The sequence below is a fragment of the Lactuca saligna genome, chromosome 6, assembly GCF_052625555.1.
Source record: "Lactuca saligna cultivar CGN05327 chromosome 6, ASM5262555v1, whole genome shotgun sequence".
NCBI classification, from domain to species: Eukaryota; Viridiplantae; Streptophyta; class Magnoliopsida; order Asterales; family Asteraceae; genus Lactuca; species Lactuca saligna.
Genome location: NC_136422.1, coordinates 114,146,503 through 114,159,772, shown reverse-complemented (window position 1 = coordinate 114,159,772; position 13,270 = coordinate 114,146,503). Strand labels below are relative to the sequence as shown.

Below are 13,270 nucleotides of genomic sequence, written 5' to 3'. Positions count from 1 at the left end.
GGTTGTAAAGGAGTAAAATTTATTTTGTCATATGATAAAAGTACACGTGTACCCATTTCTGGCGACTTGTCCTCCCCTGTGCTCATACGCAGGCGATATAAATGACACAACCTATTACATTTACATCTATGTATATATAGATTAGTATTTAGTATTACGTCTTGTTGCATCAAGATGGAGATTGGAACCAAACGCCCATCAACATGCCTATTTTTATAACATGCTAACTATTGAAATACTAGTAAATGAAAAAAATAATCAAGATAGAAAGTTAATACTGACGGTTGTTCTTAATTTCTTTTTGCGTACATATTAAATGCACCGCTGCCATAAGTGGCACTTAACCTTTCTTCGGTATAATCAATGGTCTTTACTTGTTTCAATCATATAAAATCAATATTAATTAGACTATTCAAGTCCAATATTTCTATATCACAACTCACAAGTCATAGTGACATGTTACCTAGCCTATATAAAATTGCTTTTTCCCCTTCACTCAGAATCACTATTTTCACACTTCATGCACCAACACCTCTTATATATACATATATGACGGTTTGGTGCATCTTAGTTTTTATACCTTATTAACTTCTTTACACATATAGATATATTCTCCTCAACTAGCGTATAAGTTTTCAAGCCACGCTGCGCAGTTGCTATGGTGGCAGTGGTTGCTGTGAATGGCGGAGGAGGTGGTTCTTCAGGCTCGGCTGAGCAGTTGAGCAGTTGTAGTAGGAGGCAAGATACAGCGGATGAAAAAGAACTCCACTATGATGGGAGTAAACTTAAAGTGGAGGATATGAAGTTAATGAACAGTTTAGTTGAGGCTGAAGAGGAAGATCATGTCAAATTCTTGAGGAGATTGAGAGAGACAATTGATAGGTAAGTGTTTGCTTTTAATCCCACTTCGTCTTTTAATTTGTTCTAATGAAAATTGCAATTTATATTATTAATTAACGTTCTTTATCCATCAAAACTAAAATAGATCTTACGATGGCAAAGTCATAAAATCTTTGAACAAAAAATTCATTATACATATGATTATACGTACACACACAAACGTGTGCATATATATATATATATATATATATATATATATATATATATATATATATATATATATATATATATATATATATATATATATATTATTTATTTATTTAAGAACTCTAGACTTTTTTTTGCAAAACCAACACCACCCAGAAATCTAATACTTGTGTCTCAGGCATCCACAATCTAAAATCAACATAAATCGGATTTGTTTTAAGGTTTCTTTTTGTAACGTGCAGTTGTGCACATTTATATTTTTTTCAAAATTTGTATGTATGCATATTTGAATGTGCATATAACAACATTTAAATATGTATATATGGACTGGTTTTTTTCCGTTTTTTCAAGTTTTTGACCAAATGGCTTAGACGAAATCTTTAGGGTCGTGTATATATATATATATATATATATATATATATATATATATATATATATATATATATATATATATAATCGGATTTTTGTAGATTTTAGTTTGTGGATAATGTCGTTAGTGTTAAATTCACAAGTGCATAGGCCAATTTGTTTTAATATTTTATTCGCCTTTTCTAAGAAACAGTTAATTAAAATTTGAATCGAGAAAAATCAAACTTTATTCCAAGTTGTGTTTATTAATATTAAAAGAAAAAATAGTCAATATATTGCTCAATTCATTAAATGAGAGACATGAAGTGTTCACCTCCTCAACTGTCTTCGCACAGACACAGGTACCCATTTATTATGGATATGGTTGGGCGATCCTTATGCCAAAAAAAAACTTATTCATATTTAGGGTTTTGTTTTACAACAGTTTTTTTTTAACAATCCTATATAACAGTTTTGGTTTGGAGCAGATCTGAACAAGATTTATATCGGTATACAACAATGTTATAGTAACATGTTTAACCACATTTCTAAAAGTTGTTAACTGATTTTAGTCTCCAAGATTTCGGTTTACTTATAAAAGCTAAAACTAACAGGGGAACTTTTTTGAAACTTAGAGATGAAAAACTTATTTTTAATAGAAAATTACCATCAATAGTATTTTTGGAAAGCAATGTTATAACCAATTTTCCAAACAATGAAAACAGGTCATCAAAAAATTGCATGAGAAAAGTAAGAACTGTTTGATAGACATATGGGGTAATGTAGGTCGACAAATAATAAACAAAATTATGAATGTTTACAAAAAAGGACTTCTTACTTCTTAGCAGGAAGTAGAAGTTATAGCCTTGAGTTTCATATAGAAAGAAAGGAAAAGACAAATTAAGGTTGTCACTAACTTGCTTGTGTGCCTCTTTGTCTCCTTTTGATAAAAGGGTGAGAATCATTTTTAAATGTGTCAATTTAATATTCTGATTTTTTTTTTTTACGAATATTCATTATGTACAAAAGAAGTTTTCTTTTATCACAAACATAAATCATATAATAGACAACCCAAAATATGAGTTTGAAATAACTGGCAAAATTTTGTATAGGAAAAACGTATTTTCATAACAATCATAATACATAAATTCATTGTAATAACGAAATATGAGGTGTAGCGGTGTAGCCAATATTTCTCCACCACTAGATAAAGAAGATGCATCCAATATAAGGCATTAAAATATTTACACATCTGGAAAATTGTTACTATCTATGAGCTTGTTAAGAAAGAGATTGCTGTTTAGCGTCTCTTGATTTCTAGTAGGAACTTGTGGCGGAGAAGCAAGAAGCTCATGTTTTTTAAGTAACAATCACTTTCTTCATAAATCATAATTCTAAAAGCATCCACATGGGGCTTTCAAATTCAGACCTTTCAAATGGCATGTCCTTTCAAAATTGCATACTTTTTGCTAATTAATACACCAAAGGTGCATTGCAATGTGAAGGTAGGACCGATCGTTAGTTATCTTATTATACTGCAATTTATATTTTCTAGCATTTGTATATTTAATTATGTATTTGCTTGGAATACTTGGATAGTTACTAGGATATAGTTACTGACTTTTCTTGGGACAAATCTACACATCTCATGGGAATATAGCTAGCATCCATACATAAATCGTCAATATGTTTCCCAACCGAAGCCAACGTGAAACCTTCAACTCCCCATATATAGGCCAAAGACACTCCCTCAAACATATAGGCCAAATCCAACCATTTAATCCTCGACAATCTATAACATGAACAACCATGATCTGTTTCAACCAAGAAAAGTCTAGGAAGCAAATCATAAGCAAAACTTCTCGAATCCAATATTCCTTCAGAACCTATTCTTTGCTCGATCTCTAATACATTTTTTAATTGAGCCAAAAGCGGTACTTGTCTGTTTATGATGCATGTGATTAATACATCCTACTATCTAAAACGAATTACCTTTAACCTTTAAGTACTCTTAGCTAGATGACTGAATCCCTCTTCTACATCGTGAATAGCTTTAATGCAAGAGACCTATATATATATATATATATATATATATATATATATATATATATATATATATATATATATATAATGTTGAGTCATTAGAATAAAATGCCGAGTCATTAAAATAAGGAAGAATTTCATTTATATCCTTACAAACTTTAGATATTACTTTTATATCCTTACAAATAACACAATTACACATATGTCCTTCTCAAACTATAAAACTCACATTTATATCCAAACTTATAATTTAATTTGGATTATATAAATTAATATTAAAAAACTTATCTAAAATTCAAATTTTCATACAAGTTTACCAAAATGCCCTTCCCAAATTAAAGATTAGCCAATACACACATCCTCTTCCCCTTCGTCTCCTTGCACCCAAATCGCTGCTGGAAATATAGGTTCCTCGAACCTGCAACAACCAAAATTCCAAAATGAATTGATGATTCTTAATAGCATAAAGTGTCGTAGCACATGTCAAACTCACCAATCACTAACGTGGCCTTGTATATGGCCTCAATTCTTTATTAAAGTAATCAATTTTTCTAAAGACATACTCGTTGTTGACTTACGATTACATAAGCAAGAAACTGGACCATGTATATTCCAACTTACAAACATAAATTAAACAAACTTGTACGTCGATAATGCACAAATTTATTTGTGTAAGCATGAAACATCAAGATATTAAATCATAACTTATTTTTCCATGGCAAACTATAGAACACAAAAAAGAAACAAAAAAACTATCGCCTAACGTAGAAATACCTAATATTATATTTAGGATTTAATATTGAAAAGAGTATTTTGGTAAAGTCTTATGGAATTTTTGAAGTTTAGATAAGTTTTTAAATATTAAATTGATATAATCCAAATTAAATTATGAGTTTGGATATAAATGTGAGTTTTATAGTTTCATAAGGATATATATGTAATTTTTAAGTTTGTAAGGATACCGAAGTAATATTTAAAGTTTGTAAGGATATAGATGAAATTCTCCCTTAAAATAAAACCTCCAACACCATTTTTGGAGTGCCTCGTCAAACACATTTATACTACCAATCTCGGGACCATCTTTATCTTTACTTGCCAACTCATTATTCCATTTGATTCAACTAATCTTTCTAGTACTACCTTCAACAGCCAAAAGAGTTGTGCAAACAAGGATTTACTTTTCTATTAACAATTTCAAGTATTTCAAGTACCACATACCATACATACAGTTGGGCCCAGCCATAGGGTATATTCCAACCCAACATACAATCATGGGCCCAGCCATGGGCCATAGGGTAAGTTTCAACCTGAACATGCAATAATGGCCACAACCCTAGGGTTTCTTTCAAACCAAGCATACAATTATGGGGCCAACATTGAGATTTTTCAACCAAACACACAAACATGCAAGTGTCACAAAGATAGTTAGCATCCTACATAACACCACCCACTGGGTCGGCATTGGTGCCTTTGACCCATAAGCACAGTGAGAAGACTCACCTCTCAGTCAAATCTCAACTAATACTGCTCTCACTACCAGAAATATCGATGTTACGCACCACCTATACAATTATACCAAACAAGCCCTTAACTCTTCTTTTAAAACTAGGAGTTTTACCAAAATTCAAGCAAAGTTACAAGTCAATGGTCAAAATCAACGGTAACCCTGACTTTACTCAACCGTCACGTCGTGGCTGTCCATGGCCATGTCGTGGCCCTCATACATCGAGACATGTGGGCTTTTCCTAGTCATTACACTGTGGCGACCTAAAGCCACGTCGTGGGCGTTGGGTTTCCAACAACTTAATAGGTTATGCTGTTTTCTTTAATTCCAAGAGCTCCAAAGCTTAAATCTGGTCTATAACATGGTCTAGAAGGATAAACTTTCCAACTTTATCCATTAATACCACCCCAAAGGTCAAAATCTCAAACCTTAGGTTCCAAAAATGCTAAACATGACATGGATTCATCCACGAAGCACTTATTCCAAAAAAATCCTTAGCCCATTAACTCCAAAAGGGTTTCAAATGCCAAAACTAACATAAAATTCGATGTTCTATAGACATACATATCCAATGCATGTCTTGAAGCCATAGTGAATCAAACCAACAATCATACCAAATGTTCTAGAGATTCATAAAGTTGCAAACTTTATGAGATCTCACCACTCCAACTAACAAATGCAACTTTATGAGATCTCACCACTCCAACTAACAAGAACATGAAGATTAACGGACAAAACTCAAAATCTAACAACCTAACATGATAAAAATCAAGTCTTGGACACTTACAAAGGTCCAGAAGAGTGCTAGGGCAAAGAATGGAGACTTGCTTACTGAATTTAGCTCAATTCTTCTTCCTTCTTCATTCAAGAACTTCTAAGAACACTAAAAAGGGCTTCAACAATGGATGAAAGAGATTAGGGCTTCTTCAGATCTTTAGGAGGCTGAGGGTGAGCAAACCTAGCCTCCTCATTGCTTTAAATATAGGGAAAACCAAAAAAAAATAAGGTCTTCCATCAGCCAGCTGCCATGTCGTGGTGACTTAAATGAAACACACATTCCAACTTGCCTCGCCACATCGTGGTGGTGCGTCCACCACGCCATGGCAACCCTAAAATGCCAAAAAAAATTAAAAACATAAAGTACCTCAAGATCCGAGTGTTACACCATTAACTAAAACAAAATCTTGGGTTGAGTAAAGACACATCGTGACTCATCTCCATTACAATCCAAAACCTAAAAAAAAAAAAAAAAAGAATTTTGAGCAAAGAATCTCATGAAATAGTACTGTACTCTTTTCTAAAATCAATTTTAAAAATTTGTTCTTTGAGTGTTTTTTACCTAACTAACCACCTCATTCATATCCAAAGGGTTATCAAGAATTTGACGACTTATAGAATCAAGCACTTTGGTTAATTTAATCGCCAACAACTTATAATGTTCTTATAAAGATTTATTTATAATTTGTAATATGTCACAACTTAAAGTAGAGAACTTGATGATCTAAAATTCAAATGAGGAATGATAAGAAATGGATGAATAGGACCGAAGAAGACTAAGAACAATATTTGAAAAGTGTAGATATATTTTCTCAAATATTTCTATTCAAATAAAAGTTATAGTTTTCCGCTTCCAACATCAAGATTTCAGCTATTTCATATAAGATACTTTTGTTAAACATATCTACTCTAAGAAATGAAAGTCTTTGCGACATGTAACACTATCATTAACTTTGTCACATTTCATTTTTGTAACATCCATAAAAGTTAAGCCAAATTTAAACTTTAAAAACATTTCAAAAGCATTATTCATTACAAAACTTATTTTCAAAATAGTAAATATCAAGATATCCCAGAAACAAAGTCATAAATGTGAGGAGCTATACGATCACGCCTTTGCCTTCCCGCGCTCATCTGATGTACCTGAAACAAAAACTGAAACTGTAAACCTAAAGCTTAGTGAGTACCCCTAAAATAGCCATACACACAATAATATACATATAATCACAAGCAACATACTATGGGCCCAGTCAACCATTAGATTGGAATACCCCATGCCCTCAACCATCCGGTTGGAATGCCAACATACTATGGGTCCAATCATCCTCAGGATGGAATACCCAAGGCCGAAACCAATAGATTGGAATGCCCACATACTACGAGTCTAATTATCCTCGGGATGGAATACTCACGGCCTACAACCAACATGTTGTAATGCCCAGGTCTATTAGCTTTCGCACAAAGCATATAAGCCTTAACTACCAATCAAACATGTGCACATATAACATATAATCACATAACAGTGTATAGACAAGCAAACCGATCTAACGGATCATAGCCACATAATAACATAATACTACTAATCTAACAGACCATCCAAGCATAGTATATCAGGATAACAATCCAAAGGGTCGGCCTTGGTGCCTTCGACCCTTAAGTATAGTGAGAAAAACTCACCTCACAATGTCGAGCTAAGAAGATAAGCTCAAACTCTCGAATCACCGCCACGGACCCCACCACCTATATTTACCATAAGATCATTTCCATAAATTCCCAATTTACTAAAATACCCTAGAGGTCAACTAGTCATTCCTTGGTCAAAGTCAAATTCAATGATCAAGTGCATTTCAATGACTCATCGAGTGCATTTCAATGACTCGTTGAGTCATTCTAGAACTCGAGAAGTCTTGAAACCCCTTGCTGACTCGTCGAGTTTCCCTACAACTCATCGATTTCATGCATGTCCAAATGTCGGGAAAACCCTAGCTGGCTCACCGAGTCATCCTACTGATTCGCCGAGACCATGCATAAATCCTTGCACGACAATCTTCATCGAACTCGCCAAGTTGGCCATGCAACTCTACAATCCCTTCAGTACTTTCTCCATTCAGATGCTTTTTAAGCCACTCCAAAGCTCCATATTGCATATCAAGCTTCCCAAGGCATGTTTATCACGTAAAGTTGCAAACTTTAAGTGCTTGCAAGGCTCTAAAGGCTTAGAATGCCAAATACAAGCTTATAATAGGGTTTAACTCAAAAAGGAAGGTTCATACTTGCTAAAGCTGGAGACTTTATAGCTATAGAGACCAAGATAAGCTCAGATCTGAAGTTGCAACTTTAGATCCTAGGTCACACTCGAAAATGGTTAAGATATATATACTATAAAAGCCCTAATCTTGAACATAAAGAGATCTAGAAAGAGGGAAGGTTAATTTAACAACTTGTTACCTTCAAACTGATGCCCATAAGTAGAAGAGTAAGATCCACTAGCTCCTCTTGCACTAAATCTGGTGCTGCCCTAACCTCCTCAGTTATGAGCTGGAAGGCACGCCCCTAAGCCTTCGGAGGATTTGCTCTACCTGGCCTCCCGTCCGTAATCCTTAGTGTAGCTGGCACGGGAGCTTGCACCGGCTTGGAAGCTAATAGGGGACACTTGGCCTTCATATGGCCCACCTGCTCACAATGGTAACAAAGTCTGACTCTGGGAGTCGGAGTCTGCTGCCTACATGGCCAGATGGCCCTGCTTGCCACATCGGTGGCACCCTCTCCCTGATCGTAAAAATCCCCGAATGAGCCTTTCCGCACTTCCCACAAGTACGGCCTGGCTGTTCCCCAGTCCTGGTATCAGCGGTCTTAGACCGTTTCGGTGCTGACTGTGACTGTGTTGGGCCCTGCCGCTGCTCCCTCAACTACAGCTCAATCTCTAACTCGCACCGTCTAGCGGCCTCCTGTAACTCTAGTAGTGTATCACATCATTGGGTGGCCACAAACTAAAGGATGTCAGTATTGAGCATGCTTAGATAACGTGTCATCTGAGCCTGCTTAGAAGCAAACTCCGGGCAAACATCACCTTCTCGGTAAACATACGGGTGATCTCTGTCACCGACTCCATACCCTGTCTTAGATCCAAGAACTCCTATGACAACGCTCACACTTGAACCGTGGAATGTAGCGAGCCCGAAACATATTCTTGAACTGCTCCCAAGTAATAGCAGCTCTCTGGTCATTCGTATACGACCCAATCATCAATCTTCACCAGTCCTTTACCCCATACTGTAGCAAGTTCAGGGCACATCTGAGTACTTGAGCACGTGAAAAAACATCCCTCCATGTCAGACAGCTACCTCATGGCTATGATCGGATCTTGAATCCCATCGAAGGTTGGAGGCTTCGTGTTATCGAAGTCCCGGTACTGGAAGCCCTGACTGGCTCCTACTCCCCCAGCCGCTGTTACAGCTGTTGTAGCTGTTGTGGCAGCCGTCTCAGCTAGGGCTGCGTATCCGTCATCAAAATACTCCATCATAGCGGTCTTGATAGACCCAAACATCTCCGGAATATGACATCGGAAAATCTTGACCACCTCCTCGTGGATGATCTCCCTGACGCGATCCTCTGTCAATACTGACCCATCCTGATTGATGATCTCGGGTGCTGCCGAGGCACCCTGATCGTCGTGCCCTAATCCCGATTCATATCCCGTCATGAAACGCCTCATAACCAACATACTAAAAATACACCAGGAAGATATCAGATAATTCGCACAAATAATAGGGAACCAACTCCCAACTAAACCCTAGCGGTTGTAACTTCTTCTCTACGTGTATGGGTCATGTGCTCTCAATAGTACAGGCCATACTACCTTCCACACCTACCCATATTTGTATCAAGTATCATCACAAAACCCTAACAATATACATATGCATGGTGGTCACTCATTCGACACTCCTATAGAAAAGCTAACTATCTAATAACTGACCTACCAGCCTCACACAACCCACCCATGAAACTTCCACCAACCTTGCAGCACTCATGTATGCTAACCATACATAACGTTGGACCCTATAGACTTTGCAATACCTGATCCTACCCTAAGCCCTTCATCAAACTAGAGCAGGAAATAACGCCAAACCAAACATTCCCAGGCTATAGGATCTTAATTATGTACAACTGTGATGTATACACAAGCAACTACCGTAATTATGTCAATTTCATATAAGGAAACCCTAGGCTATCAAGAATCATGTAATCAGGCAATTCTATCATGCAATTTCTGAAGATCCCTAGCCTAGTATTAGCATGTTGTTTTAACATATCACAATATCAAACAATTGTATGGTATTTTGGGGTCTACTTACTGGCTCCAGCTGATCGTACACCCTGCATCATCCTTTGATATTTTGAAAATCGTTTTGAAAATGCTTTCCTTAATTTAAGACTAGATTAACACAAGTGTTTCTCTAATTCACTCAAACCAAGGCTCTGATACTAACTTGTAACACCCATAAAAATGATGCCAAATTTAAACTTTTATAAGCATTTCAAAACCAATATTCGTTACAAAACTTGTTTTCAAAATAATAAATATAAGAGTATCCTATAAACAATGTCATAAATATGAGTAACTTTACGATCACGCCTTTACCTTCCCACGACCATCTAATGTACCTGAAACAAAAAGATGAAATTGTAAGCCCAAAGCTTAGTGAGTTCCCCAAAAATACTCATACACACAATAATACACATATACTCACAAACAACATACTATGGGTCCAGTCAACCATCGGGTTGGAATACCCCATGCCCTCAACCATCCGGTTGGAATGCCAACATACTATGGGTCCAATCATCCTCTAGAGGGAATACCTCAGGCCCACAACCAACAGGTTGGAATACCCACATACTATGTCCAATCATCCTCAGGATGGAATACTCACGGCCCACAACCAATAAGTTGGAATGCCCAGGTTTATTGGCTTTCGCATAAAGCAGATAAGCCTCAACTTCCAATCAAACATATGCACATATAACAGATAATCACATAATAGTATATAGACAAGCAAACCGACTTGAAGGATCATAGCTACATAATAACATAATACCAACCTATCTACCAGGATACCAATCTAACAAATCATAATAGCATAGCATATCGGCCAAATGGTCGGACTTGGTGTCTTCGACCCTTGAGTATATTGAGGAAAACTCACCTCGCAATGTCGAACTAACCCCACCACCTATATTTACCATAAGATCATTTCCATAAATTCCCAATTTACCAGAATACCCTAGAGGTCAACTAGTCATGCCTTTGTCAAGGTCAACGGTCAATGTCAATAGTCCATGTTGACCTGACTCGTCGAGTTCATTTCAATGACTCGTCGAGTCCTTCCAGAACTCTAGAAGTTGTGAAACCTCCAGTTGACTCATCGCGTTTCCCTGCAACTCACCTAGTTCATGCATGTCCAAACGTCAAGAAAACCCTAGCTGACTCGCCGAGTCATCCTACTGACTTGATGAGTACTTGCAGAAATCCTTACACGACAATCTTCATTGGACTCACCGAGTTGGCGATGTAACTCGTCGAGTCCCTTCAGTACTTTATCCATTCATATGTTTTTTAAGCCACTCCAAAGGTCCATATTGCAGATCAAGCTTCCCAAGGCATGTTTATCACGTAAAGTTGCAAACTTTACGTGCATACAAGGCTCTAAAGGGTTAGAATATCAAATCCAAGTTTATAATGGGGCTTAACTCAAAAGGAAAGGTTCATACTTGCTAAAGCTGGAGACTTTATATCTATAGAAACCAAGATAAGCTCAGATATGAAGTTTCAACTTCAGATCCTAGCTCACACTCAAAAATGGTTAAATTATATACTAGAAAAGCCTTAATCTTGAACATAAAGAGATCTAGAAAGAGGGAAGGTTAAGGTAACAACTTGTTACCTTCAAGCTGATGCCAATAAGCAGAAGAGTTAGATCTACTAGCTCCTCTTGCACTACTCCTCTTATACTTCAAGTCTTCTCCTTGCAAATCACCTTCCAAGCTTGAAAATCGCACAAGAATGGAGCACACACACAAATTAGGGTTTCTGGACTCACAAGGGGCTATAAGGGGAGGCTAAGGAGGCAAAGGATCCTTTAAATAGGGTGCAAAATCCCGTAAATTAGGGTATCATCCTTCAGCTCCAACTCGTCGAGTTGTGTCCTCCAACTCATAGAGTTAGTTGCTTAAACATGTGGCCAAAAATGTTCCTACTCGACAAGTCAGGGCATCCAACTCCTCTAGTAGACCTTTCACTATGAAAAATAAAGCTGTAAAATTAATACCTGAGAGTCGGGAAGTTACAACTTTTTTGGTTATTTTCAAATAGATATTTTACATGGCATTTTGTGGTTTTTATTTCTATTTTATTAATTTAACATAGTATTTATAAGTCAAATAAGCTTTTCTTTCTTGATTTAATAAATGTATTTTGATTTTAAAATACAAGAATTGACTTACTTTTATTCAAAATTTAAAGTCTGATGTTCAGTTTTTAAATTAATATAATTAATCTAATTTAAAATTTATTAGTAAATACAAAATATTATTTTATTATTGGTAGATTTTTAAAATTGTTATAACAATACACTTATTTGTTATTTTAGATACTACGTTAATTCTAAAACATAAATCATACTATTAAATTAACTTATAAAAAATATATTCAAAATACTATTTTTCAAAATAAGTAAAAGTCAAATTAAATAAAAATTATCAAAATATTATTTTTATCATAATTTAAATTTTCCACAGAAGTGAATTTGAATTAATTAACAGAAGAATTACATTACGTTAACTTACAAACAATGATTTATATATCCATTAATCATATGATCAAAATTAAATAAAAAAATCAATAGATAAGTAATTTCTAAATAAACAGTTACAATGTTAAATTGTAATACTAAATCTTAAACCATGTTTATTTTTATTTAAACGTAAATCCCAAATAGATGTCATTGAATTATATGAGTATAATATCTACATATAAATTTATGTTATATGACAACAATGCTCTTTTAATATTTCATTGAAATACTTACTTTTTTTTATCATTTTCGTTGTATTTATTTCGAATTTTTATTTTAAAAATAATTCATGTTTAGACTTTTATAATTTTTTGTTTTAATCAATCTACATAATATCGGGTCTTACAACTCGACATTAATTGCTCCAATCTTTATTGAATTAGAATTCTTACTATGTTTAGATACGTAAGGAAATCCTTTTATCACATAATTAGTTTTTTTTTCTAAACAACATCACATAATTAGTTAACAATGTAATTTGCAGAACATAGTATATACCATCACTCAAAATCAAGTCTTATTCTTCCACTACATGTAAAACTCATATATTACATGGGTTCATTTAAAAAAAAATTAATATGAAATTCTAAACATTTAAAGTTTGAATTTATAAGAAAAATTAGAAAAATATTGAACTATTAAAATTAATGTGTTCTTTTTTCTTTTTTATATTTAAACAAATAATTTAGATAAATAA

At 35.0% G+C, this 13,270-nt stretch overlaps 1 protein-coding gene across 1 annotated transcript in view; it reads left to right on the top strand.

Annotated features, from left to right (window-relative positions):
* Positions 1 to 490: 490 nt before the first annotated feature.
* LOC145003239 (ABC transporter G family member 39-like) overlaps positions 491 to 13,270 on the top strand; it is a 39,136-nt gene continuing 26,356 nt past the window's right edge. The window contains exon 1 of the mRNA XM_078962369.1: positions 491 to 882. Coding sequence (XP_078818495.1) covers positions 659 to 882 — 224 coding nt within the window. The 5' untranslated portion in view covers positions 491 to 658. The remainder of the gene's footprint in view (positions 883 to 13,270) is intronic.